Raw genomic sequence first — 25,191 nt, forward strand, 5'->3', positions numbered from 1 at the left:
AAAGATGTTAGTAGACTAAAAATGTAAGTTGTTCCTATTAAAAGGACATGATATCAAAGCTTCAAATCATGCAAGTGAATTAAATCTCTGTGCTCATCTTCTTTCTGCTATATAATGTTTGGTGATGCTACTCATGGTTCTGGGCAGAGCAGAGTGGGGGGGATACAGTTGTCCTTCATACCCATGGGTTTGCATCTGTGTATTGAACTACACACAGATCAAAAATATTTGGAAAAAACAATAGAAAATAATATAAATGAAAAAACAATACAGGTACCAACTAATCACATAGCATTTACGTTGTGTTAGGTATTATAAGTAATCTAGAGATGGTTTAAAGTATATAGGAGCCTATGCATAGATTATGTGCAAGTACTATGGCATTTTATATAAGGCACTTGAGCAGATTTTTGTATTTGCAGGGGTCCTGGAACCAATCCCCCACAGATACCGAGGGATGGCTGTATAGACTATGAAGGTTTATGCAACAGTACAGAAAATATTAAGTCATAAATTTGCAGTGAAGTTCACTCTTTGTGCTAATCAAGCTTTTAGTTAGACTTCATAGCTTTCTTTCTTTTTATTCTGAAATACAATTTCTTCATTCACCTCTAAAGGTGAGAAAGAATGCTGTTCTGTTTAAGCAGTTGTCACTAGCAATCCTTTAATTGCATACAACACAGATGGGTCTGCTTTTGCTGTAGAAGTTTATGACTGGGTCTCATCTGTCATTGCATAGAGACATCCAGCTGGAGACATTTGATTTAATTTTTTTCCCGTCTCTAGAATACCTACCTTGAGAGTAAACAGAACGGGGAATGTGGAACTATAAAGTTAACAATATGGTTTCTCCTTTTTACCACATAGCAATAATTATGTTTCTGTCTAAAGAAGAAGACAGAGGAGCCATCAGAGTTTATCTCCAGCCTGTGAAATACGAAATCAGTTTCCCAAAACAGACTGCTATTTTACCTCAGATCTGGATTCCAGTAACACTGAGTTCATTGTGACCATGCTAATTTTTTCTTACCTAATTTTCCCTATGTTGTCTATTTAATGCTCAGTTAATATTTTTCCTGTAATTTAGAAACCTTTATCAAAATGTGGCCTTCCATTTTTGAAGTTTCAAAGGTTAATGCACGGTGCCGCTAAAATGAGGTGGTGTGTGTTAGAGCGCCCATTAAGACACAAATTGCTGTATTTATTCTACAAAGGAGTCTATTATTTCCAATCTTACAAATGTACAGCATCCACAGGGACCCTGTAAACATTGGAACCGTGTCAAGCCCAGCTGGGAACTTGACAGTCATTAGTTTCTCCTCCTTGAAAGGCTGCATCTTTTCAAATGGCTCTTTGAAGGGGAATTTTTTGGAATAACACCACTCATCTTAACATTACCATATTTATACGGAATGTGATCTGGTTTTTCATGGGAATGTCTTTAGTCTATGTAGGGGTTTCTCAACCTCAGCAATATTGACATTGGGCCAGATAAGTCTTTGTTGTGGGAGGAAGTCCTTTTGCATTGTAGGATGTTTTGCAGCATCTATGACATCTACTCAACTGGGGGCCAGTAGCATACCCCTCTGTCCCCAACTGTGGCAACTAAAAGTATGTCCAGAAATTGCCAAGTGCCCCCTGGGGGGCAAAAATCTACCCCTGCTGAGAACCACCTGTCTATGTGCATTTGCACATAGAAACAAAAATGTTTCCGGAACCAGGAAACTTTGCTGAAATGTACTTGAAAATTCTATTCTCTAGAATTTGGGGCAGGGGGGGACCAAATTCTGAAAGAAGACCACCAAATTTCCTTGAGTTTTACTGTATATTGATTAATGATAAGGTGATAAGGAAAAGAAAGAAATAGAGAGTCCTATTAGGAATCAGTTTGAGAATAACAGTTTGTTAAGAACCTTGTCGAGAGAAAAAGTGTTTGCAGCTTTAAATGGCAGTGTCGTGTGGTTATATAAAGTCAGTAGTGAGAGCGCAGGAAGATGTGAAGACAAACACAGATGCCTGCACATCATTATGCTCCCTCGGCTGCTCACAGGTCTGAATCAGCTCCGAAAACGCAGACATTGTTTCTTACAGAATGTCTCTGGCTCCCAACAACAGAACTGCAACGTGATGTTGATGTCTCTGCTAAAATTCGATGACTCACAAATGAGTCAACAGAGAAGGTGTTCTGGGGGCTGACTGCTGTGCGGCTGCCTGCAGGACCCAGGACAGCAGAAGCCAGGAGAGTCGTTAGTTGGCTTGGCTGGCTTTTCAAAAGGGATTTTCTCCCTGTATAACCCAAGGCTTTGTGCCTTTCCTTCCTAGTGAAAAGTGCCCGTTTGCTGAGAGCTCAGTAGACTAGGTTAACATTCTGAGAGGCCCTGCATTACCCTAAATCGAGCGTGTTTTGGAAAGCTAGCTGATGTTAAAGTTAACACCTGTTTAAGCTCTCTTGTACCTTAATGTATTTTCATGATGCAAGAGGTTGGGCATTGTGCTTCTGTAATTCTGTACAGGGCACTAGGGTTTCTGTGTCTTTTTTCTTAAAAGTCAATGTAGGTTTATAAACAAAAGCCACAAGCACACGATTTTGAACTGAATTGTCTTCATGCTTTATAAAGATATAATATTGACTTTCTTCTTTATTGAAGCTTGAATCATATGTTAAAAATTGTATACTTATCACTCATTATTCAGATTTGATTAGGGACTGTTTGAGAGGCAAATTCCAAGGGCTAGCTTGAAGTTTACTGTCAAACTGTTAACAAAGGAGAATTTGTTAAGCAAATTAACAGAGTATAAGATATTAAAAGCGGAATGCTTAAGCACTGTTTTAAAAAACTTCCAAACATGTTAGAAGCTCGTATTCACATGTAAACATTTTTATATGCTGTTTATGAGTGGGTCTTTTCTATTCATTAAAGCAGTTTTCTAAGGACTTGTGTATAACGAACCATATAAGGCCAGAATAGTACCTTCCACTTATCATATGTACTTGAAATAAACTCACAGGTCTTAAACAGTATGAATTAATTCAGAGTAACCTTTTTTAATTAACCTTAATTAATGAGTTTGTTCTATGGTTGGAAAAGATTCTCATTGTTGCAGTGTAAGGATGTCAAAATAGAGAGGTCCCTGACTAGTCTTGTTGGGCACTTACAGGAAAACCTTACCAAGGAGTGTGGGCTGGAGGATAATCTTTAGGAACCTAGATCTGATCTAAGTCTAGAAAATTCATTTCATTAGCATTACAAAAGAGGAGTGAATATAGGAGGATTGACTCCTGCTAAAAGAAGTTACAAATGACTGATGTATAAACTGCAATGCCCACTTTCAGTTGCTGAGTAGATCTAAATAGTTGGGTCAATTAGTACATTTTCCTTGAGGGAAAATCTGTATCAAAAGCCAAATTATAGTTAGAAGATTGGTGTGCAGGAGGGTCAGGAAATTGGATGACACATATTTCTTTTAGGGTTATGGTATTCGTCCACAAAGACTGACATACTCATTCATTGCATCTGCGCTAGAGAGTGGTGAGAGAAACTTAAATTTTTGCTCAATGACTCTCCATTTATTTAGGTTACATGCTGATCTTCTGTTAATAAAGCCTTTCTTCAAACATGGTTCAATATAATTGATAATATATTATTTTCCTTAGTTAATATCATAGTTTGAGCCTTTCCAGTAATCCACTTAAGCCACTTGTGCCCAAATCCCATTGTCTACATAATTACAAAAATCCTTTGGGTTATTTCTACAACTGAATGATCTTGTTCATAACTTCTGTGTTCTTACATTCTGAGGCAGTCTTCTCTTGTGTATAGACAACCTTAGTGTGTTGGTGGTTCTTTCTTTTGGCTATAATAGCATTGCAAAATCCAGGAAAAGAAAGCTCTTTTATAATACTTCTTTGTGACTGTAATTCTCCTGGTCTATTTCTCCCCAAGTTTTCATGTTACTGAGGATATAATTAAAAGCAAACTTCCTTTTCTTTCTTTTAGAATTATCACTTCCCCCTCTTAAACCTCCTTTCTCCTCTTTGTCTGCCCTTTTCATCATAATCATTACCATCTTCCATTTCAGATGTCCCTACAGTTTTTAACCTCGAGAAGGAATTTCTACTTGTACATGGTGTTCTACTGGGTCCGGTAAAAGAGGATGCATAGACCTTGTTCAGGCTTTCTTGAGCAGTGTTGTTTCTTTGTCACCATTAGATTTCAGAGCCTCTAGGGGAAACTGCTTGTTTGCCATCCATATCTTAGTTTAACACCTGGATTTTCATTTTGAGCTGCATGGTATAGATCAATGAAACAACACACTTTTGACTCCTTCCTTCCTTCCTTCCTTCCTTCCTTCCTTCCTTCCTTCCTTCCTTCCCTCCTTCCTTCCCCTCCCCACTTTCCTCCCTCCTTCTCTCTTTCTTTCCTATTACATATATTTAAGGTATACAACAGGCTGTTTTCATAGTAAAATGATTACTAAAAGTCAAGCAAATTAACATATCTGTCATCTCACATGGTTACCTTTTGTTTTTGTGGTAAAAGTACCTAAAATCTACTCTCAGCAAATTTCCAGTATACAGCACAATATTATTAACTGTATAGTCCTCATGCTGTACATTAGATCTCTAGTTTTATCCATCCTACACAACTGTAACTTTGTATCCTTTGCTCCATTTCCCCATTCCTTCTGCCCCTGGTAATCACCAGTCTACTGTTCTATTCTCTTTCTCTTTGTATCTGTGTGTTTGAGGGTATTTTTGTTTGCTTGTTAGAAATATTGTGAATAGAATTGTTTTCTTGATTTCTTTTTCAGATTGGTTGTTATTGGTGTAAAGAACTTTGACTGATCTTTGCTGATTTTGTATCCTGTAACTTTACAGAATTCATTTATTGGTTCTAACAGTTTTTAGTGGGCTCTTTAGGGTTTTTTACATATAGGATCATGATATCTGCAAGCAGGGATAATTTTACTTCTTCCTTTCTAATTTGGGTGCCTTTTATTTCTTTTTCTTGTCTGATTACTCTTGCTAATAGTTCTAGTACTGTGTTAAATAGAAGCGGTGAGAGTGGGAAGTCTTGCCTTGTGCCAGATCTTAGAGGAAAAGCATTCATGTTTTTTTCCCCATTAATTCTGATATTAGCTGTGGGCTTTTCATAAATGGCCTTTATTATGTTGAGGAAATTTCCTTTTGTACCTACTTTGTTGAGAATTTTTATTATGAAATGATGTTAAACTTTGTCAAATACTTTTTCTTCATCTGTTGAGATGATCATGTGGTTTTTATTTTTCATTCTGTTAATGTATATATCACATTGGTTGTTTTGCATATGGTGAAACCAACCTTGCATCCCAGGGCTAAATCCTACTTGGCCAACTGTTTGATGTGCTGTTGAATTTGGTTTGCTAGTATTTTACTGGGAATTTTTGCATCTGCGTTTATCAGAGATACTGGCCTATAGTTTTGTTTTCTTGTAGTGTCTTTGTCTAGCTTTGGTATTAGGGTAATAGTGGCCTCATAAAATGACTTTGGTAGTATTCTCTCTACTATTTTTGGGAAAAGTTTAAGAAGTATTGGTATTCTTTGAATGTTTGATATAATTTAGCTGTGAAGCCATCTTGTCCTGGGCTTTCTTGGCATCTTGATTTTTTTTTTTTTTTAATTTTTATTTAAGAGATGAGGTCTCCCTCTGTTGCCCAGGATAGAGTGCAGTGGCATGATCACACCTTCCTGCAACCTGAACCTCTGGGCTCAAGTGATCCTCCTGCCTCAGCCTCCCAGGGAGTACACAGGCATGTGCCACCATGCCTGGCTAATTTTTTTTATTTTTTGTAGAGATGGGGTCTCACTATGTTGCCCAGGCTGATCTCAAACTCCTGGCCTCAAGCAGTCCTCCTGCCTGGGTCTCCCAAAGTACTGGAATTCAGGCATGAGCCACTGTGCCCAGCCAGTCTTTTATTTAAAAAAAAAAAAAAAAAATACGCCCAGCAAAAGGCACTCACAAAAGTGGAGCAAAAAAGGCAACTATGTAGAGTCAGTTATGTTTATCTTTTCAAGGTTGTTAGCTGATGGTTTTCTGGGAGCCACCTTGATTATAATGGTCTCCCTATAGCATAATACAGGGTGTCCCAAAAATTGCCATACATCAGGAAAATGGGAACTTGTAACTAAATGTACCTTTATTTACAAAATTTTACAATTTTTTTCCTTTGTATGGAGACTTTTGGGACACCCTGTAGTTAAGAGTTAGGACTATGGAATCAGTTGGAGTTGGATTTGCTTTTCAGTTCCACCACATGATAATTCTGTAAACTTGATCCCTAGACCTTCAGTTTGCTCACCTGTAAAATGGGATAGTAATATCTAACTTATAGTCCTTACTAGGCTGCATATATTTTCGACATTGTTTTTCTTTCTGCCGATAAAAAGAACCTGCAATAATGTTGGACCATAGGCCATTTTTCTTACACAATTCTGTTTTTCTTCTAGTGTACCATACACCCTTTCCCCTTATCTTCTCCCTTCCCTGTTCTACTTTTCCATTCCAACTAGTTTTTTTTCCTTTAGGATCTTGCTCCCAATCCATTGTGAGTATTGAAATGCAGAAAATAAGCAAAACTGTAAAAAGGGCTGTCTAAATTTCTATGAGGAGTAATTAAAAACCAAGAAATAAATTTCAAGTAATAGAAATTTCACTTGATTAGCAGCTGACATAGATTTATTTGGGAAGAAGTCTTTTCAGCCCACAGATAATCTCTAAAATCCCTTTCCGAGGTTGAGATTCCACCATCCTAAGCTATTAGGCCACCTAGGCAGCCATCTTCTCCAACTCATTTGCCTGGAAAGACTACTCTCTTATTGGGTTATTTGAAGATATTTAGACTTTCTCCTTGCAGGATGAGAGGGTGTTTGGGGCCCTCATAGATTTCGTCTTCAATTCTCTGACTTCCTGTCTTTAATGCAAAATCACTGTGAAAGTGGGTCTCATGACCCATGACCCAAGATAATTTTTTCAGAAGACTTGAGGAAGGTTCTTAGCCATGAGTTCATATCTTCTCTTTGAAGAGTGACTCCTTCAGTGTCTAAGGGCTCCAGGCCTCTGGCATTATTTAGCTTGGATTGAGGCCCTGGCCAGTTGAATTTGGAGTTGAGCATTCACTACCACCACTCACTGCTCCTTCCTCTGCTTCCCTCCCTTCTCCCCACCTCCTCTCCTTCTCTGCCTTCTATTCCCTTCCCCTTCTTCCTCCTCTGTTTCTCCCCTTCTCTCCCCTTTCTTCCTCCCCTCCCCTCATCTGTCATCTCTTATAGGTGACTGCACTCATCTTTTTGTTTAGTGGAAATGCTAAACTTCTCTCTCTCAAATTTTAGTTGTGAGATTAGTGAGAACAACCAAGGAAATGGCTTTGGTATCTTGAGAAGTTTTGTGTCATTTCAGAAGTATAGTTTGCTCACTGTTTCTGCATTTTCTCCTGCCCTACATACCCACCCTCTCTTATAATGTGTAGTATTTTAAGTATGCCTTTTTCTGATCAGTGAACAGAGTTAATATTTAGTGATTAGAAACAACTGTTGTGGTGGTCAAACCACTTGGGGAGAATTTGCTGTTGGACCCCTGCTTTCATTTAACTCTGAATTTTGGTCTCTGTGTGGAAGACATGAAAATCAAAGATGACAAGTGCTACCAGGTGATGCTGGGCCACATGGGATTTAGCAGATCACACTCCTGCTCCTGTTTAGGAACCTCTGCCTATTCACAGTTCAGTGGTGCCACCGATTTGTGCACCACAAACAGAAGAAACCAGAATGAAACTGAAAGGTTTTCTGACTTGAGGAAATTATATTCATAATCTTGGGGTGAAGGGGGAGAGGAGACTCCAAGTGAATGTTTTGAATGACCAAGCGTAATATCTTGTTTTCACAGCAGCCATTAAGTAAATGCTTGTTGATGGATGTGAACTACTTGTGTTTCCCTTTTGAGCATCCCTTTCTTTCCTCAGTTTCATGCACCTTCCCGTGATAGGGTAATGACAGTCTGTCTGTCTGTCTCTCTTTCTCTCTCATTTTGAAATTTCAATTGCTTTAATAAATATGTATAAGTAACTATATTTATCTACTTAATTACCAAGCTTATATTGCATTTGCTATATTGCATTTTGGTTTCTTGTGCATCCAGTTCTTCCATGGGGCATTGGGACTTTGGAAAGTTCAAGTAAAAATACATAATTGTTAATCTTGTGTTGTTGCCTGCTTAAAATGGTAAGGTGAGCTGGAAATATTGACCAAGTTTCACATCATCATGAAGGCTTCTGTGTGTGATCTCCTTTTATTTCATTTTTTATGCAGTTATAGTATGTTCTTGGATCTCATAGAACAAGCTGATGAACTGAATGGGAATGTTACTAATGACTCTCCTCCTCTCCAAGTTAATGCCACATTTATGTTTTGGGAGTTAGGCATGGACTCTCAAACACTGCCATGCTTGCTCTTAATTTTTGCGATCTAGAGGATTCAACATACTGTTTCTTCTCTGTGTTTGTTTTAAGTGTGGAATGGTCAAAACTACGATTCTGTGAATAGGTTTAAGGGAACAAGAGAAGGGTCCCTAACTATTGTGACAGTTAGCCTGTGCAGATCAAATCTCCCCACCCCGGGAGTGTGCACCTTATCACTGAGGATAGTAATTACCTCAAAGGCTGCCAGGCCTGAGCTCCTCTTTCCAGATGATGTGAAATAGACACCTCAGTAATCCAGTGAAGTATTGTAGTAACATGTGGATTTAAACCTTATCTTCTGATTAATTGGAGAGTTTAGTATCAAACCTAACAAAAGTAAATAACTTTGCACCCCCTCAACAGAGAGATGGAGACCTTCCAACTTCAAAGAAAAAACGCCAGACAGGGGAGAAGATCATGTACACTTTGGTCTCTGTCCCACATGGAAATGACATCGCATCCCTTTTTGAGCTGGATGCTACAACTCTTCAGAGAGCTGACTGCCTGGTTCCAAGGTAAAAAAAAAAATAATATGGCTAAAAGATGTTTCTTTGAATAATTATACCAGTAGGTAAGGAATGAAAATCATAATGTTAATGAAATTTTTGTGATATCAAGAGAGCAAACATCATCAGTGAAGAACAAGTGTGTGAAACATTGTGCCTCTTTTGTGAGTAGATTAACATAGTTTGTTTTATTCTTATAAATAATTAAGATGCGTAAGACCAAAGAAACTCTGAAAAATTTATAGGAATCATTTATTCTCATAACTTGTATAGCCTTTGGTTATTAAAATGGAAAATAATCTAAAAGCATTTCTATTTATACTTTTGTCATTTATTTTTATTAGGCCAAATTCCCCATTTCATTCATTCATCCATCCATCTGTTCATTTATGTGGTCGTTCAGTCAACAAATACTCAATGAACGTCAATGACATTCCAGGCATTGTCTGTGGCATTGCGAAGACGACAATGAACAAACTGGTTATATGCTTTCAAAGGGGGGAAGCAGGCAGTAAACAAAGCAATAAACATAAAATATATGGTCAGGTCATAAAAATGCTTTGAAGAAAAATGGTAGGGTATGGGAAGTTCTATTAGGTAAGATTGTTCTGAAGTGGCCTGAGTTAGGATGTTTAAGAAAAGATCCCAATGAGTCGAGGGATCAAGTCTTCTTTATCTGTAAAGAGTGTTTCAAGCAGGAGAAACACAAAATGGAAAAATATTGAAATTTACTAGGTGCTTTTAAGTAAGGACCAGCGAGGAGGCCAGTGCAGTTGGACTTAAGTGAGTGAGGGGGTATGGGATTGGTAATGAGGTAGCCAGAACTTAATGTAAGAGAGTATCTTACATTTTTTTATTTGAATTTGACTATTTTAGTTAAGCTCTTTTGTATACAACTGTCTACCTTCCGACAGTAGCACTGTGATGCACTCTCTAGATGCATCAAGGGGTCCTTCCCATACTATCAGGTCTAGTGGGATGGTTCTTAGTTGGCCTTGTTGGAGCAGTATTGTACTTGGCCTCAGGCAGGTTAGGCTAAAGGTCCCTACATAAAAATGCAGACTTCATTGTGTGGGTTCCTTTCAGGGAGGGTAAAAAGTTGCTGTACTAACGGTCCAGAAACCCCCTGGTTGAGCTTCCCAGGGTGTTTTGGGCTGTTCTCATTCCTGGGAAACATTGTTGAATCTTGACCTTCTGTGAGTCCATCTTTCTCTCTTCCCTGTTCTACCAACATAAACCTGTAAAGGGGTCCCCTCTTAATGTGTTACCCAATCCAGGGAACTTCTGGCCTTCTCTTCCCAGAATTGGGATCTTAATCCTTACTATGACTTTACTCATTTTAGATTTAAGTCAACAAAAGTGGAGTCCTTCTTGAACTCTGTCCGAGAGAGGGTGCTTAAGGAAATGATAAAAGGGTCTCACTATAAAGTGCGCAGACCCATGGCAAGGCCCCCGAGCGTTGCCTTATACGGGGGTGTTAATCCGTTACTATTTAGAACTGTTGAAGCCCTATTCTATATAGTACAGAATTTCATATTAGCATGTATTTATTTGTTAATTGTATTAAAGCTAACCATTAATTAACATGTAATAATAACTACTATTATTATATAACCCTTGAGCGCTTTCTGTGTGCTGAGTCTCGTGTCAGATTCTTTATAAATATTATATTATTTAATCCTGGCCGTAACCCTTCCAGATCAGGGACTAGACGCTGAGGTAGAACAGTGCCTCTCAAGTTGGCTGTAAATTAGAATCACCTGGACAGCGGTGACACCTCTCCATGCTGTAGCCACACTGAGACCAGTGAAATCAGGGTCTCAGAGGAGGGACGCAGGCTTTACTTTTTTTTAAAGCATTCATTTCTCGCATGATTCCAATGTGGAGTCCACTGTTTCTCAGACTTTAAACTCTATAGTTCATGCTTCTTAAACTTTATTGTATTCTGAATCACTTGGGGATCTGATGACAATGCAGCTTCTGATATATTCAGTCTAGAATGGGGGCCTGAGAACCTGCATTTCTAATGAGTTCTCAGGTAATGCTGATGCTGCTGGTTTGTGGACTAGACTTTAAGTTTCAAGGGCTTAGAGCAGTGGTTCCCAACCTTGGCTGCCTGTTGGGACACCTGGGAATCTTAAAAAGGCTCTATTTTATCTGCTTTTATGAAGGAGCAGAATCATGTTGCTGAGTGAATCTGTTTCCCTGAGGCACTTGGCATTTTATTTGGTTTTCTCTTATTGGCCCTAATGCTTTCTACCTTATACTATATGACATATATATGTCTTACCTTTATACTGAACTCTAAGCAACATGAAGACAGAGTACTTAATATGCTTTTCTTTTCATAGACACTATACATATATTTGTTAAAGAAAAGATAATGAAAGATTTACTAAAAAATGGTAATATTTGGGTTGGAGCAAGTTCTAGGTGTCCTTTCTCAGGTACTCCCTCATGATTCATATGTAGCCAATTTTTGTTATTCATGGTATGTAGAATTAGCAAGTACCGAACGATTATTCCTGGGGGAAATATAAGGTTAGATTCCTGCAAGCTTCTGGTGACAGCATTTTTGTCAATCAATACATAACCTTGTCTTATGTGTATTTCCATTTAAAGGCACCCTGTTTAATATACGTTGTTGATTCATAAAAATTGAACTCATGGTCAACAGCACCATAATTCATGCCTGAATAAAGCTTCTCTAGCACAAGTATTTTCTCTGTAAGGCATAGCACAGCCACCTTGTGTTTAGAAACACTAGACAGTACTTCAGTTCTACCCTTGGGAGCCATTTTAAACATCATAGTCACCAAAAAAGAGCACACAAATATGAAAAAACGTGACACTAAAACCACAAAAAGGATATGTGTACAGTATGAGAGTTGAAGCAAGAAGGCAGAGTGTCACCTCATTTGACCTCAGCTTGGAAATGTGTCTATTGGGTGACTCAAATTTTTGCCACTCTGTGTATGTCCTTGAATGACCCCCAAAGCTCCATGAGTATTGAATTTGGGGTTAAAGATAAATTTTAGTGAGTAGGAGAATTCACAAGTACAGAATCTACAAATAATGAGAATCGACTATATATACTTTCACATGCAGATAATCAAACTACAAAAAGGACTACTGTCAGCAGTTTTAACTGAGTGGTTACTTGATCCATGTTCTCAGTTTAGCACGTATTGGAACTGCCTGGAGAACCTGTTAAAGGATTCATTGTTGGGCCCCTCCCACAGTTTCTGGTTTAGTGAATGGGGATGACATCTCAGAATTTGTATTTCTAGCAAGTTACCAAGTAATTCTGAAGCCACTGGTCCAAGGACCACACTTTGAGAACCACTGGCATAGGTACTAATACTACATCCTTTGTAATAGCCTGTAATTCAGAATTTTTCCTTAAATCAGAGGGATCTTGAGTCAATTACTAATTTTAAGATATTTTATGTTCTTATCATATATGAAACTGTTAAATATATCAATATGTAAGCATGCTAATTTTTATAATCTGTTTTTTATATTGTTTTGCTTTTAGGAACTCATATGTTCGGTTAAGACATTTATGCACCAACACGTGGGTAACCAGTACTAGTATCCCCATAGACACTGATGAAGAGAGGCCTGTTATGTTGAAGGTAAATGTTACTGAGGAGGATTTAATTTTCAGCCAAATACTGTGTGAATAGGATTAGGGTAGGAATGCTATGTGACATGTTCCTTAAAATCTGTCTTCACCAATATTAGAGATTGTAGCAATTAATTTAATTAAGCACATGTGTTTGCCAGTTGCTTTGGTAGCTGAAATAAGTGGGTTGGCTGCAGCAGGGCTGTGATAGAGGAGGATGCAGCATAGACACCAAACAAATGGGAGGAGTGTGTGGAAAGAGGAGAAAATTCCAGAAGGGCATTTTCTCTGTTGAGACTGGGGCAGAGGGCAAGTGTGAAAGGGATATGTTTCAGTGGGGCTTTGGGAGCAGCCTAGGAAATGGGCACGGAGAATCTCTGTGTCCCTGCATCCTTTTGTAGTAGGTGATGCATGTGGAAATTACTATGTTTGGGTTATCTACTTGTATCTTATATTTCTTAAAGTACTAATGTGTTAGTCCTCCAAGTTTATTGCATAGTTATTTCAAAAACCTAATCTTATGGAAAAACACATTTCAGATTGGAACCTGCCAAACAAAAGAAGATAAAGAAGCATTTGCCATTGTGTCTGTCCCTCTGTCTGAGGTCCGAGACTTAGACTTTGCCAATGATGCAAATAAAGTGCTGGCGACCACAGTCAAAAAGCTAGAAAATGGCACAATAACTCAGAATGAAAGGAGGTTAGTAACTTTTTCAAATGGCTCTTAAGTCATCAAGAGTCAATTGTCAACTCTTGCAGTAAACCTCATGTGAATGACTGGGAATATTTAGAACATTCTCACTAGCAGCACATCTGCTTCTGAATGAAGCAGGAACTTGATTCCTCTCGATCATGCTGAGTGAATGAAAATGGTCAAATTAAAATCTGGTGGAATATTTACTTTTCCCATGTTAGCTTGGTTGAAAATAGTTGTTTTCAGTTACTTTCTGATCTTTCCAGTCTTCCTTGCTAAGCACTGAGATATTCCTTGAAGAAAAGAACAAATAAAGATTTAGATTGTGGGTGGTCCACCATCACTGGTGGGAACCCTGTGCAAGTCGCCCTTCTTCGGTTACTGCAGGAGAGAATCTTAACCTCTCAAGGTGATTCCAAGGAAGGTGGTGGAGAGAGCATGCACTTTCATTTCCCCTGCTTCTTTCCCTACTGTTCTCGAGTGAAAAACAATAAAGAAAAGAGAAGGCTTTTCCTGAGAAATATGAAGTTGCAATTATTGATCTTAATTTAGCAATTTCAGAAAAGCTACCTCCCATCAAAATTCATTGAGAGCTGCCTGTCAGGACTGTCAAGCTTATTGGCAGAATTGAATACATTTATGTTATTTTCTTAGTTTTAGAAATCAATATAATTTTTTTTCTGAAAATAATTGATAACTCTGACTTTTTTCCCAATGAAGAATGAAGTTATTATTACATATTCTTTTTTATTCAAAACCAGGAAGAATGATACCAGGTTCAAGGAAGGATGTTAGAATGGTACAGATCTGTCTCAGAATGCCTGTGTTGTTTCCATCCTCTCTCCTCTCTCTCTCTCTCTCTCTCTCTCTCTGTCTCTCTGTCTCTCCCTCCCTCCATCCACCCTGGGAATAGACTCTGGAGTCACAGCTCCTGTATTATGCTCCAAGATCCTCAGCCTTGGGTATTTTTCAGTGGAATTTTCGGATCTTATTCTACATAGCTGCACCAACAAAATAGAGAGCAGTAGGAATGTGTTGTGGGAGAGGGAGGAGGGAAAATAGAGGGATGTTAACTGCTATTCAGAGCTTGAGGAAGTGACACATGCAATCTTTAACCAACATTTCTGCACCATGTTTTACCTCTGAGGATACATAAAAAGTGTGGGGGCTCCTCTGAAGCATCTAGAGTTCAGAGATGTGATTAATTCAGTATTATTAAACTGTTGGTATGTGCCAGGGACTGGGTCTATGTGGTGCTAATGAGGTGATGAAGATCACAGACTGTACTCATATCTTCATGTAACTTATGGTTTTGGGGGGTGCTTCTAATTCCCCATGATCGAACCTTAGGATCTATTAATAGAATGGGGTCATCTGATACGTGATCACCAGGTCAGATGGCTTTCTGATGTTGCTTCCTAGAGCAACATCATTTCCCCTTAAATTTTATTTGCTAGATATTACTGTGGTTACACCAGCTACACCAGGTATCTTTTGTTTAGTATTCGACTGATGCTGCTTTTTCAATATCCCTCTATTTCAGATTTCCTGGTCATTTTGCTTTAGTTCTGTCTCTTGTGAGCAGCAGAAGGCAGGATTTAAAAAGTCTAATCTGATAGTCTTTTTTTTTTTTTTTTTAGACAGAGTCTCACTCTGTCACCCAGGCTGGAGTGCAGTGGCCTCATCACAGCTCACTGCAACCTCAAACTCCTGGGCTCAAGTGATTCTCCTGCCTCAGCCTCTGGAGTAACTGGGATGACAGGTGTGCGCCACCATGCCTGGCTAATTGTTTCTATTTTTTGTAGAGATGGGGTCTTGATCCTGTTCAGGCTGGTCACCTATTTTAATTTGCAAGTTTAATTACCTTGTCATTGATAAATGTATTTGGACTCATTCTTATTTTGTTTTTGCTTTTCTTTCTTTAGTGTAGCTTGTTTTCTTTTCCTTTCACTTCTTTCTTGATTTCTGTTAGATTGATAAAATTTATATTCCCCCTCCCCACATTTTACTTTTTCCTCTACTGATTTAGAAGTTGTAAGTCATATTTCTATTCTTTAGCAATTATCCTTAAGTTCTTATCATGCATTTTAATTCTATATTTTTTCTATAAAACTTGAAGTTATTCATATTTCTTTATTCCTCTCATGGGAGAAAAGTGCCTCAGTGTGTTTTAATTATGTGCTGATATTCTCCCTCCCATCTTTCTTGTACTGGTTGTCAAGAGGTGGAAACAGAAGGTTCTCTTTCCTGGATTCCACTGCATCATCGTCAGAGTAGGTGGGCTCTGCAAGGAGGATTAATGTGTAGTGACTGTCAGTCAAGACTGTCAATTTTCCTCGTCATCGTTCCATTAATCATCACCAGTTTTCAGGGCATCTAAAAGACTTTGAAGCAGAGTGATCTGTAATTGCTCAAAAAATTGTGCCCTCTTACCTATCTAAACATTTAATTATGATTATTGAAACAGCAAGAGAAAAAAGACTATTAATAATTTTAAAAAGAAAATACAAATATTTATGCTCAAACTAGACTTGTATTGAACAGATAGCAATGGGGGTTCAACTTAATTTCGATTTGCTGAAGGAACCTGAGCTCAATAGAATTGTTTTAAGAAAACAGAATGATTTAGAAGACATTCATTCACAATTACAAAAGACGTTCATACCACATTTTGATGCACAGGAAACATGTTTTACATTTCTATGGTTGCTTTCAGAGATTAAATTAAACCTATGTCAGTGAATCCTATCAGTTAGACACATTTTCCAAAAGAAACAGATTGGGTTGAAATTTAAAGTGGGCACCCCAAGAAAACATAGGATCCCTGGAATTCAAGAGTGGAGTTTATGACCCTTGGAAATATGCTGAAATTTTTCTGGGTAGCTAAATTATTGATTATGGGTGTGTGTCTACTTGGCTCTATTAAAATGCATTCTCTTTCAGGAGGTAAATCTGGAGACAGGGGAGGATCAAGATGTTTTCTTTCTTTTTTCATCCTTGAACTTGGCTAAAAAGATCCAGATATTTTCCAGTTGAATACATCCCACACTTTTCTGGAATTGTTGAGGCTCTTACATTATGGTTTTCTTATTGATGTGATCATGATTGACCATGCTAATAACAGTGAATGGTTATGCTAGCAGTATACAAATAAAACGAATTTAAATATTTGTTGGTCAGCTTTTGTCTTATTCCTCCCCAAAAATCTGTGTTTATTGAATAATTAACAAGCTGTACTTCACCGTCAATAATAACTTAAAAGAATCCTTTAGCCCTTCCAATACAGATTTCTAATCACTTTACCCATTTTTGTAATAACTTGAACCCCTGTCCCCTCCCTCAATCTACCAACACAAGTAGAAAATGAAGAGCAGGCAGAGGAAGGAGGAAGAAAAAGTGAGGTAGGAAGGGTTTTTAAGACACTTCAGGTACTAAATGCCACTGAAGTTCAAGTAATAGTTATAATAATGACCAAAATACAATTTAAAAGTGAACATTGTCCTATGGTTCTAGAATAGTATGATTTTTATAGCTCATTGAATACTTTCATAACAATTCAGAGCACAGGATTGCTTATTCTGTTTCTAATCACAGATCATTTACGTTTTTCTGTACATTGGCTAAATTGAAATGTGGTGAGGATTAAGAAATATAGTTTGAGTTAATAATTAAAAAAAGATTTGAATTAAGGAATTTAGAAGTGTAACTGTTCTCCCTTAAGCAGAAATATTCTGCTTTGCTGGTCATTCGTGGAAAAGCATCTGGTGGTGTCATCCTACCAAGTCATCTGTCATCGGGGCTCACGTGGCTTTATTTCATAATAGTCTTTGAAAATACTTGATTAGAGCTGGGGACAGGAGTGGGGGTTGGAGGAACTGGAGAAGGGATATTCTTTGTAAAAGTTTAGGTAAACCATAACTGCATTAGATATTATTTTTTTGTCAGTTAAGGAATTTTTGTTATGAAATACTTTGTTTTCTAGTGTTTCAGTTCTTCTTAGTGTTTAATAAAATTACTTTCTCCAAAATTAAGCAGACCATAGAGTAGCATTTCCTTTCTATTTTATGGTAGATTTGTAACCAAGCTATTGGAAGACCTCATCTTCTTTGTCGCTGATGTGCCTAATAACGGACAAGAAGTTCTGGATGTGGTAGTCACTAAGCCAAACCGAGAACGTCAAAAATTAATGAGAGAACAAAACATATTGGCACAGGTGAGTTTTTTCATGTTCTAAATATCCATATTTTCTGTTTTGAATTATAGTATCAGGAAAATCCTCGTATTAGTTATCTATTGCCGTGTAACAAATGACCCCAAAACTTAGTGGCTTGAAAACAACAGACACTTATCTCCCAGTTTCTGTGGCCTGTGGGTCTAGGAGTGGCTTAGGTGGGCAGTTCTTGCTCAGGGTCTTTTACCAGGCTGCAGTCAAGGTGTTGGCTGGGGCTGCAGTCATCTCAAGGCTCACCTGGGGGAGCCTCTGCTTCCCAGCTCACCCCCATGGCCTCTCTCAGGGCTGCCTCCAGGCAAGGCAGCTTGCTTTCCTTAGAAGTGAGGGATCCAAGAGAGAACTACAGAAGGCACTCAGGTGGAAGCTGCCATCATTTTATAACCTAATTGTACAAGTAGCGGGCCATCAATTCTCCCATGTTCCATTTGTTAGGATAGGGTTAATAAATCTAGCCCCTCCATCAGAGAGGATTCCACAAGAGTGTGAGTACCAGGAGGCAGCCTACCACAGACCTCTAAAGGAACCTGTATGATCAGACTAGCTCCAGAAAATATTCTGGAAAAAATTTTAGGTAGACTTTCCAGTTGAACTTGGAAACGGCTGTCTCCATCTGCTTCCTACTTCTTTCCTTCTTTTCCCTGGGAAAGTGGGGCAGTCTGTTCATCAGTGCGCAAGTGCTCTATACAGTACTCTAGTTTATTTCTCTGAAAGTATAGAGTTGCTCCTATATTATGTCTCCTTGAAATTGTTCAGAACACATCAATAAATTAATTCACTTCCTAAAATTAATAATAGGCACATATGGACATGCCTACTTTCACGTGTTCTTTTTATTCTGTTAATTGCTATTTAAAGTAATGGGTTTCTCATTAATTAAGTATGGACTTAAGGAAAGATACTTAAAGCATAAAAATCATGTTATTAATTCACATGTTCTTATTGAGTTGGAAAAGCAAAATAGTAGACATATTGTTAATATCTATACCTGATTGAAAATATAAAATAAACATTTTTCTCAAATAAAGGTTGCAAATTTAATGGGACAAAGTCTTTATTCTTGGAATTCTTTTATATAAAACATTTGATTTTAAGGACTTTTAAAACCTTGAATGATTTATTAATATTATTTTAAACAATAAATAAACATCAAATATTTTATTTCAGTATTATAAAGTTCAAGGCTTAGCAAATACAGAATTATTGAAGAAACTTTAATTCATATCACATTTCATGAACTCCAAAGGGTAATTCCTTTCCATTTTGCTTTCTTTTATTAATGCTCATGTGCTTTCACAGGCTGTTTACTCGTCCTACCGACTCATCTCCAGGTGATCCTACCTGCTGTCTTCCTGCCTGAAAGAGTTATATTCTTCAGTGCTTTTTAAATGCTTCCAAACTGCTAACCTTACAAGAGTCTGGCTCACTGGGTGCCACCAGCTGCTCGTGTGGCTCTTCATTTGTTACATTTGAATATCGATACATTCGTTGACTTGGCTGCATCTTTATGCACCAAAAATAGTAAATTAACTCTTTTCTAAAGAGGTTTGGAAGCACTATTTGGGAGCAATTTTCTGATGTCAGTTTCAGATGAAAAATAAATGTTTTCTTTATATTATTTTGGTTTTGAAAAGTTATAAAAAGTAATAACAGAAACTATAAAGCCTACTGAAATAAAACTATATTTTAGATCATCTGAATATGTTCATGTAACTTGGGACAAGTTATCTTTATATTTCCTATTTTAATAAAATAGACTTTCTAAACAAAATTAAGCATTTTATTTAAATAATATTTTTGTCATTCTATTTAGGGAAGCCTTGCAGCTATATTTTTCCTGTTCTTTGATATGTTGGTCCTCCATCCTAAATCCTTTTTATTTTTTACCCGTTACATTAATACTACTCAAATATTGCGTAAGTGTTTTGAGTCAATGTTCTCATTTGGAAAAAAAATAAAATAGGTTGCAAAACACACACCTTCATTCATCAGAATAGGTGGTTCTTTTTGTTCCTGCTAGGTGTTTGGGATTCTCAAAGCACCCTTTAAGGAGAAAGCCGGAGAAGGCTCAATGCTGAGACTTGAAGATCTGGGGGACCAAAGATATGCTCCCTACAAGTACATGCTGCGGCTCTGCTACCGCGTGCTGAGACATTCTCAGCAGGACTACCGGAAAAATCAGGTCAGAGGATGGTCCCTATTTTTAACTCAGTTTCATATTTAAAGTATGGGCTAGGTTCTTTGGTTACTATTCTAAAGTATAGAAAGTAGGAATGGGAAATTGTACTTTGAAATGAAATGTTTTGTATTGGCAACACACAGAAATGATCTGTAAATATTTTTGAACTGACATGCCTTTATTCTTCCTTATAAAATTAGAATTATTGGGAGACGATGTACTGGGTCCTTCCATGTGGGTGGTGTTACCTCCTGCTGGCCAGGAGGCATACTGGATTTATTATGTAAAGAGGAATGAAGCATTTCTTGGCTTGAGGAACTGGTGAGGTATAATATCACCATGTACCTGCCAAAGAGCTTATTGTCTGGTGGAAAAGATATAACGTATGCATCTGAAATATAAGGGTGAGGACATGAGGGGACACAAGAGAGAAAAGACAGCGTGATGGGAATTCACAAGTGGGAGACCTCAGCTGTGGCTATGGGAGCCAAGGAAGAATGTCTGGATAAGGAAACCTTAGAGTAGGATGAGAATCATTTTCATAAATTGTATGGGAACGGGTATTTTAAGAAGAGAGATCTATGAAATGAGAATGATGGGTGTTAGAAAGGGCACATTTGTCCCAAGAAATCTGCAACTGCAGAGGCCAGGGAACCCAGGTGGATCTAGGGATACAGCTAAATGTTGCCAACTGCAAGTGAAATTTAAGTCTCACTTTTATCTTAAAAATATATAGTATTTTGCAGGCCGGGCGCGGTGGCTCACGCCTGTAATCCTAGCTCTGGGAGGCCGAGGCGGGTGGATCGCTCGAGGTCAGGAGTTCGAGACCAGCCTGAGCAAGAGTGAGACCCCGTCTCTACTAAAAATAGAAAGAAATTATCTGGCCAACTAAAAAATATATATACAAAAAAAAAAAATTAGCCGGGCATGGTGGCTCATGCCTGTAGTCCCAGCTACTAGGGAGGCTGAGGCAGTAGGATCGCTTAAGCCCAGGAGTCTGAGGTTGCTGTGAGCTAGGCTGATGCCACGGCACTCACTCTAGCCCGGGCAACAAAGTGACACTCTGTCTCAAAAAAAAAAAAAAAAATATATAGTATTTTGCATTGTATTCAATACTGTAAATGTTTAACATAAAGTTGTTTAAAATTAATTATTGTTTGGTAAATTAGTGTCCCATGTTTCTTTTAATCTGTTTGAGGGATGAATGTGTCATCAAAAAATTTTGCTGATGAGTGTGGTCCTTGAGGAAGGATGGGGTGGGAGAAGCTTGGGAAGGCGGGGAGGGCTAATCCACATACAGCCTTGGTCTAGGATGTCAAACGTAGAGGTTATTTGGGAATCGTTAGCAGTATTTATGGTGTGCTTACTTTGTATCATGCTCAGTTCTAAGTACTTTTCATGAATTAACTCAATTAATACTGAATTAAGATGAGGTGTGGAGGCACAGAGAGCTTATGTAACTTGTCCAAGATGATAGTTCTAAGAATGGAGTCAGTATGCAAACCCCAGGCCCTTAGCCATCACACTTTGCCTCTTGGTAGTTTGAAAACTTTTTGGCAAGAAAAAAAGATTTGCTTTAGGAAGATTGTGTTTAAATATTTTGGCTTTGAAATTCTGTTTAAAGATTAAGTAAGGTCCAAAAAGAATATGTAAATGTTAGCCAGGAGATAAATAATATGGCAAGGACCAGGAGCAAGGGGACAATATAAACAAATCCTTAAATATTTTCTAATATAATCCTAGTTATAGATATCCTTCTTTCCAGTTGAAATGCTGCCAGTAGAATTATTTTTCCCAACTTTATTGCATTCCTTTAAGATGGCAAGGTAAAATAGGTAGAGTTGTTCATATTTTATTGGAAGACAAATTAAGTTCCAAAATGTGAAATGACAGACCTTCAAGCACTCAGAGGCAATATCGGAGATGCTCCCAGTATCAGGCCCTGAGTTCCGTAGTGTTCTGGAATGGGCAGGGGGTGGGAAAGATTGCTCCATGGACTCTCCTTGTCCTCATTTCTCTTCTTGAGTCTGAAGAAATATGCTTGCCAAACAGGTTACCACTCTATACATAAAAGCGATGCTGTATCATAGAGATTGGAATCAACAGAAAAAAATCAGTAGGTCTACAGAGGTTGCCTGGCACCCTCAGTCCCATCAGGTCCTGTGACGTGTGCCATCCTTGACTGTGCTCAGCCTCTGGAAGCGTGCTGAGTTCCCCTTGCTCTTCTGCAGCACTGCCTTGAGCTTAACAGTGCCAGGTCTCCTTGGGTTTGGTTATAACGCTAGTCCCTCGTAGGTTCCCCGGGCAACATGTCTTACCTGGTGTCAGTTCTCAGTCTCTCAAGGTCTGGCACACACAGTTCTTTCTCACTCCCCTCTTAGACTTAGCCAGGGATTGGGCCCAGCACGCTGAGGGCATGTGCAGTTTCTGCTCCGAACACACTCATTCTTTTGACAAGTAAACGTGTGAACACACACACACACACACACACACACACACACACACACACACACACACACCCTACCTGGTCACATCACTCCTTTCAGGTAAATGTTTATATATTTTGGGGACCTGCTTTCTGGGCTCCTTTGGAATATATGACTGTGGGTGTCTCCTCAAGAGGTAGATCATAGAGCTGACAAAGGAATAAAGACTCTCCAGTATTTGCTGGGGATTAGATTTTGTTTCTCCTCCCTTTCCCCTGAATGTTCTAATTGAATCTCAGTGATAGCTGAGAAATCTTTTTCTCATTTCTATTAAAAGTGCTTTGTATTAAGTATAAAGCAGCTTTCTGATGTTTTTTAGAACATGGTTTTAAAATGTAGGCAGAAAGAACTTCTACTGTTTTGCATAATTACCTTGTTTTCCTTTATTCCTACCTGTGTGTTACAATCTTAATGGAGTTCATTTGTGACTTTGCTCTAGCTCACGTCTTTAATATTGAGCCTGTGTTTATTATTATTTATAGAATTTGATAGCACCTCTAATTTCATTTGATTATTTATTAACATCTTGGATGTTCGCCTTATACCAGAATATAACTACAGTAGTCATAAAAGTGTGTAAATCAATATATATCTTTAAAATGATATACTAACAGAAGACATTTACTTTACTTAACTGGCTGCCCAATACACAAAGCCATCATCTTGAAAGGCCGCAGAAACGCTGCCTAGAATATAATTAGATTTGTTCAACCAATATCATATTCAAGGAATAGATACATTCCAGTAAATTTTACCTAAGGCAAAACCACTTTCTAATCAATAAATTCTCTTATCATAGAAACATAGATCCATTCCCAAGGAAAATCCCCCCCAAAATCAAAGTGAAAACTTTGGGTCGTGAAAGGAGTTAAGTTCACCAGTTCTATGGCTGTGTGAGATGTGTGGCTTGTAGAAAGAATGTGGGAAATGAGCAATAGTGGTTTGGAACATAGAAAAATTAGTGTGAAAAACAAGGAGCATATTAAATAATACATGATTGAACCTTCTCAGTGGCTCTCTCTTGCTCTAAGAATAAGATTGTTGCCCTTTATCATGGCTCATAAGGATTCTTTTGACCTACCTCTGTACCATCAGCTTTGCTTTCTCCTCACTTACCATACTGTAGCTACAATGGCCACCTTTTGTTTATAATCACAAGCTTGGTTCCACTACCACAGGGCCTTTGCACTTGCTACTCCCACTGCCTAGATGGCTTCCCTTCAGGTCTTCTCATGGCTGCTTCTTTCTCATCATTTCCATTCTAGCTCAAATGTCACTTCTTCAGCATCCACCCCGTCTAAAGGTGCCACCTTTCTCCATCCCTCTGTTCCATTTCACTTATCAACATGTAAAATAATCATATTTGTTTTCACATTACTGCCTTTTAGCTCCATGAGAGCTTTTCTATCTTGTTTACAGCCTTATTCTTAGTCTCTCAAACAGTGCCTGGAATGTCATAGGCCTTAGGAAGTATTTATTGGGTGAATGGATCTGATCAATAAAGTGATTCATCATATTATCTTGTCTGATAGTTTTCTAAAGTTAAAAAGTATATGAGATTTTACCACTATTTTAAAGAGAAGATATTATAGACCACTGTAGTATATGTACAAAAAAGAAATCAACCCAGTCCATCTGGGATCTTCAAGTAATAGCATAGATCTCATGTCTCATGAATGAAATCTCCGGCAGTCATTTTCTTTTCTATAATTATGCCAAAATCGTTGGTTATAACTTTTAGTGAGAGTTAGAAGAAAGACCTCTAATAGACTGATGAAATCGTAAGTTATCATGTCATAAAAACTTGTTATTTTAGTTAGAATTATTTTTTTTTCCCACTTACAAGATTGTAACTACCCACATTAAAAATTATTTTGGGGTGCATAATTTTTTGTTATAATTTAAATTATGTATATGCCAATATGTTTTTATTACCCTCCTCAAAAAGCTCTATGTATTGAAGAGTTAATTATTTGTTTTTCTTTCGGCAAAATTTTTAGTGGATTTTCTGTCATGAATAAATTAATCAATGTTGTTGACCCTAATAGAACCTGTTATTTCTAAGCCGTTTGGTGGTGTGTTCTGACAGCCTTTCTTCTTTGCAGGAATATATTGCTAAGAATTTCTGTGTCATGCAGTCCCAGATTGGCTATGATATTTTGGCAGAAGATACCATCACAGCTTTGTTGCACAACAACAGAAAGCTACTAGAGAAACATATCACAGCAAAAGAAATAGAAACATTTGTCAGTTTACTCAGGAGAAATCGGGAGCCAAGGTTTGAAGTGATTCATGGAGTATTCTTTTCTAGTGGGGATTGTGGCTTTTTGTTTTATTTTTAGAACTTTTAAAAGTTAGAATTCTTTCATATCACAAAGTGTTCATGGACAAACTGTGTTGGGCTTATTGCTGTAATAATTATGCATAATCAAGAGTTATTACCCCATAAGAGATCAAAGCCTTCTATAGATTTATATTTAAGTGTGATTGATGTTCACTGATAACTTATGATTTTATAAAACTTTATAGTTTTTCAAAATATATTCATATAATTGTCTCATTTAGATCTTCATACATTTGTATGAAGTACACTGGTTTTATAATATTATCCACATTTTAGAGCTGAGAAGAAGCCTAAAGAATGAATAGCCCAAGAATACCCCAACAGTTAGGAATAGAATAAAAAGAGTTTCTGATTTCACATCAGGTTATTTTTCTATCTCACTTTGCTACATTATCTGGGAGAAATGCCTGCAGAAAAGTCAAGCAAATTGGCAAAGTTTTCTTAACTAATTAGTACAGCAAATAAATGCTAAACGGTAGAAATGGTCCCCTGATTCACCCAGGTAATAGTTACTTCCATTAACTGTGTGCTTTATTCCTATGTGATTCAGTACAGCATTAGCTTTTGTTTTGATATTCAGTTCCAGGGAGTCTCACTTTAAGGCAGATAAATGATTTTCTAAACACAAGTCAC

At 37.8% G+C, this 25,191-nt stretch overlaps 1 protein-coding gene across 2 annotated transcripts in view; it reads left to right on the forward strand.

Annotated features, from left to right (window-relative positions):
• ITPR2 (inositol 1,4,5-trisphosphate receptor type 2) overlaps positions 1-25,191 on the forward strand; it is a 461,522-nt gene that overhangs the window by 124,154 nt on the left and 312,177 nt on the right. For both annotated transcript variants that reach the window (XM_045554169.1, XM_045554170.1), the window contains exons 11-16: positions 8,857-9,008; positions 12,538-12,637; positions 13,167-13,327; positions 17,393-17,534; positions 19,570-19,731; positions 24,320-24,492. In XM_045554169.1, coding sequence (XP_045410125.1) covers positions 8,857-9,008; positions 12,538-12,637; positions 13,167-13,327; positions 17,393-17,534; positions 19,570-19,731; positions 24,320-24,492 — 890 coding nt within the window. The remainder of the gene's footprint in view (positions 1-8,856; positions 9,009-12,537; positions 12,638-13,166; positions 13,328-17,392; positions 17,535-19,569; positions 19,732-24,319; positions 24,493-25,191) is intronic.

This window comes from Lemur catta, chromosome 6 (genome assembly GCF_020740605.2).
Source record: "Lemur catta isolate mLemCat1 chromosome 6, mLemCat1.pri, whole genome shotgun sequence".
Classification (NCBI taxonomy): domain Eukaryota; kingdom Metazoa; phylum Chordata; class Mammalia; order Primates; family Lemuridae; genus Lemur; species Lemur catta.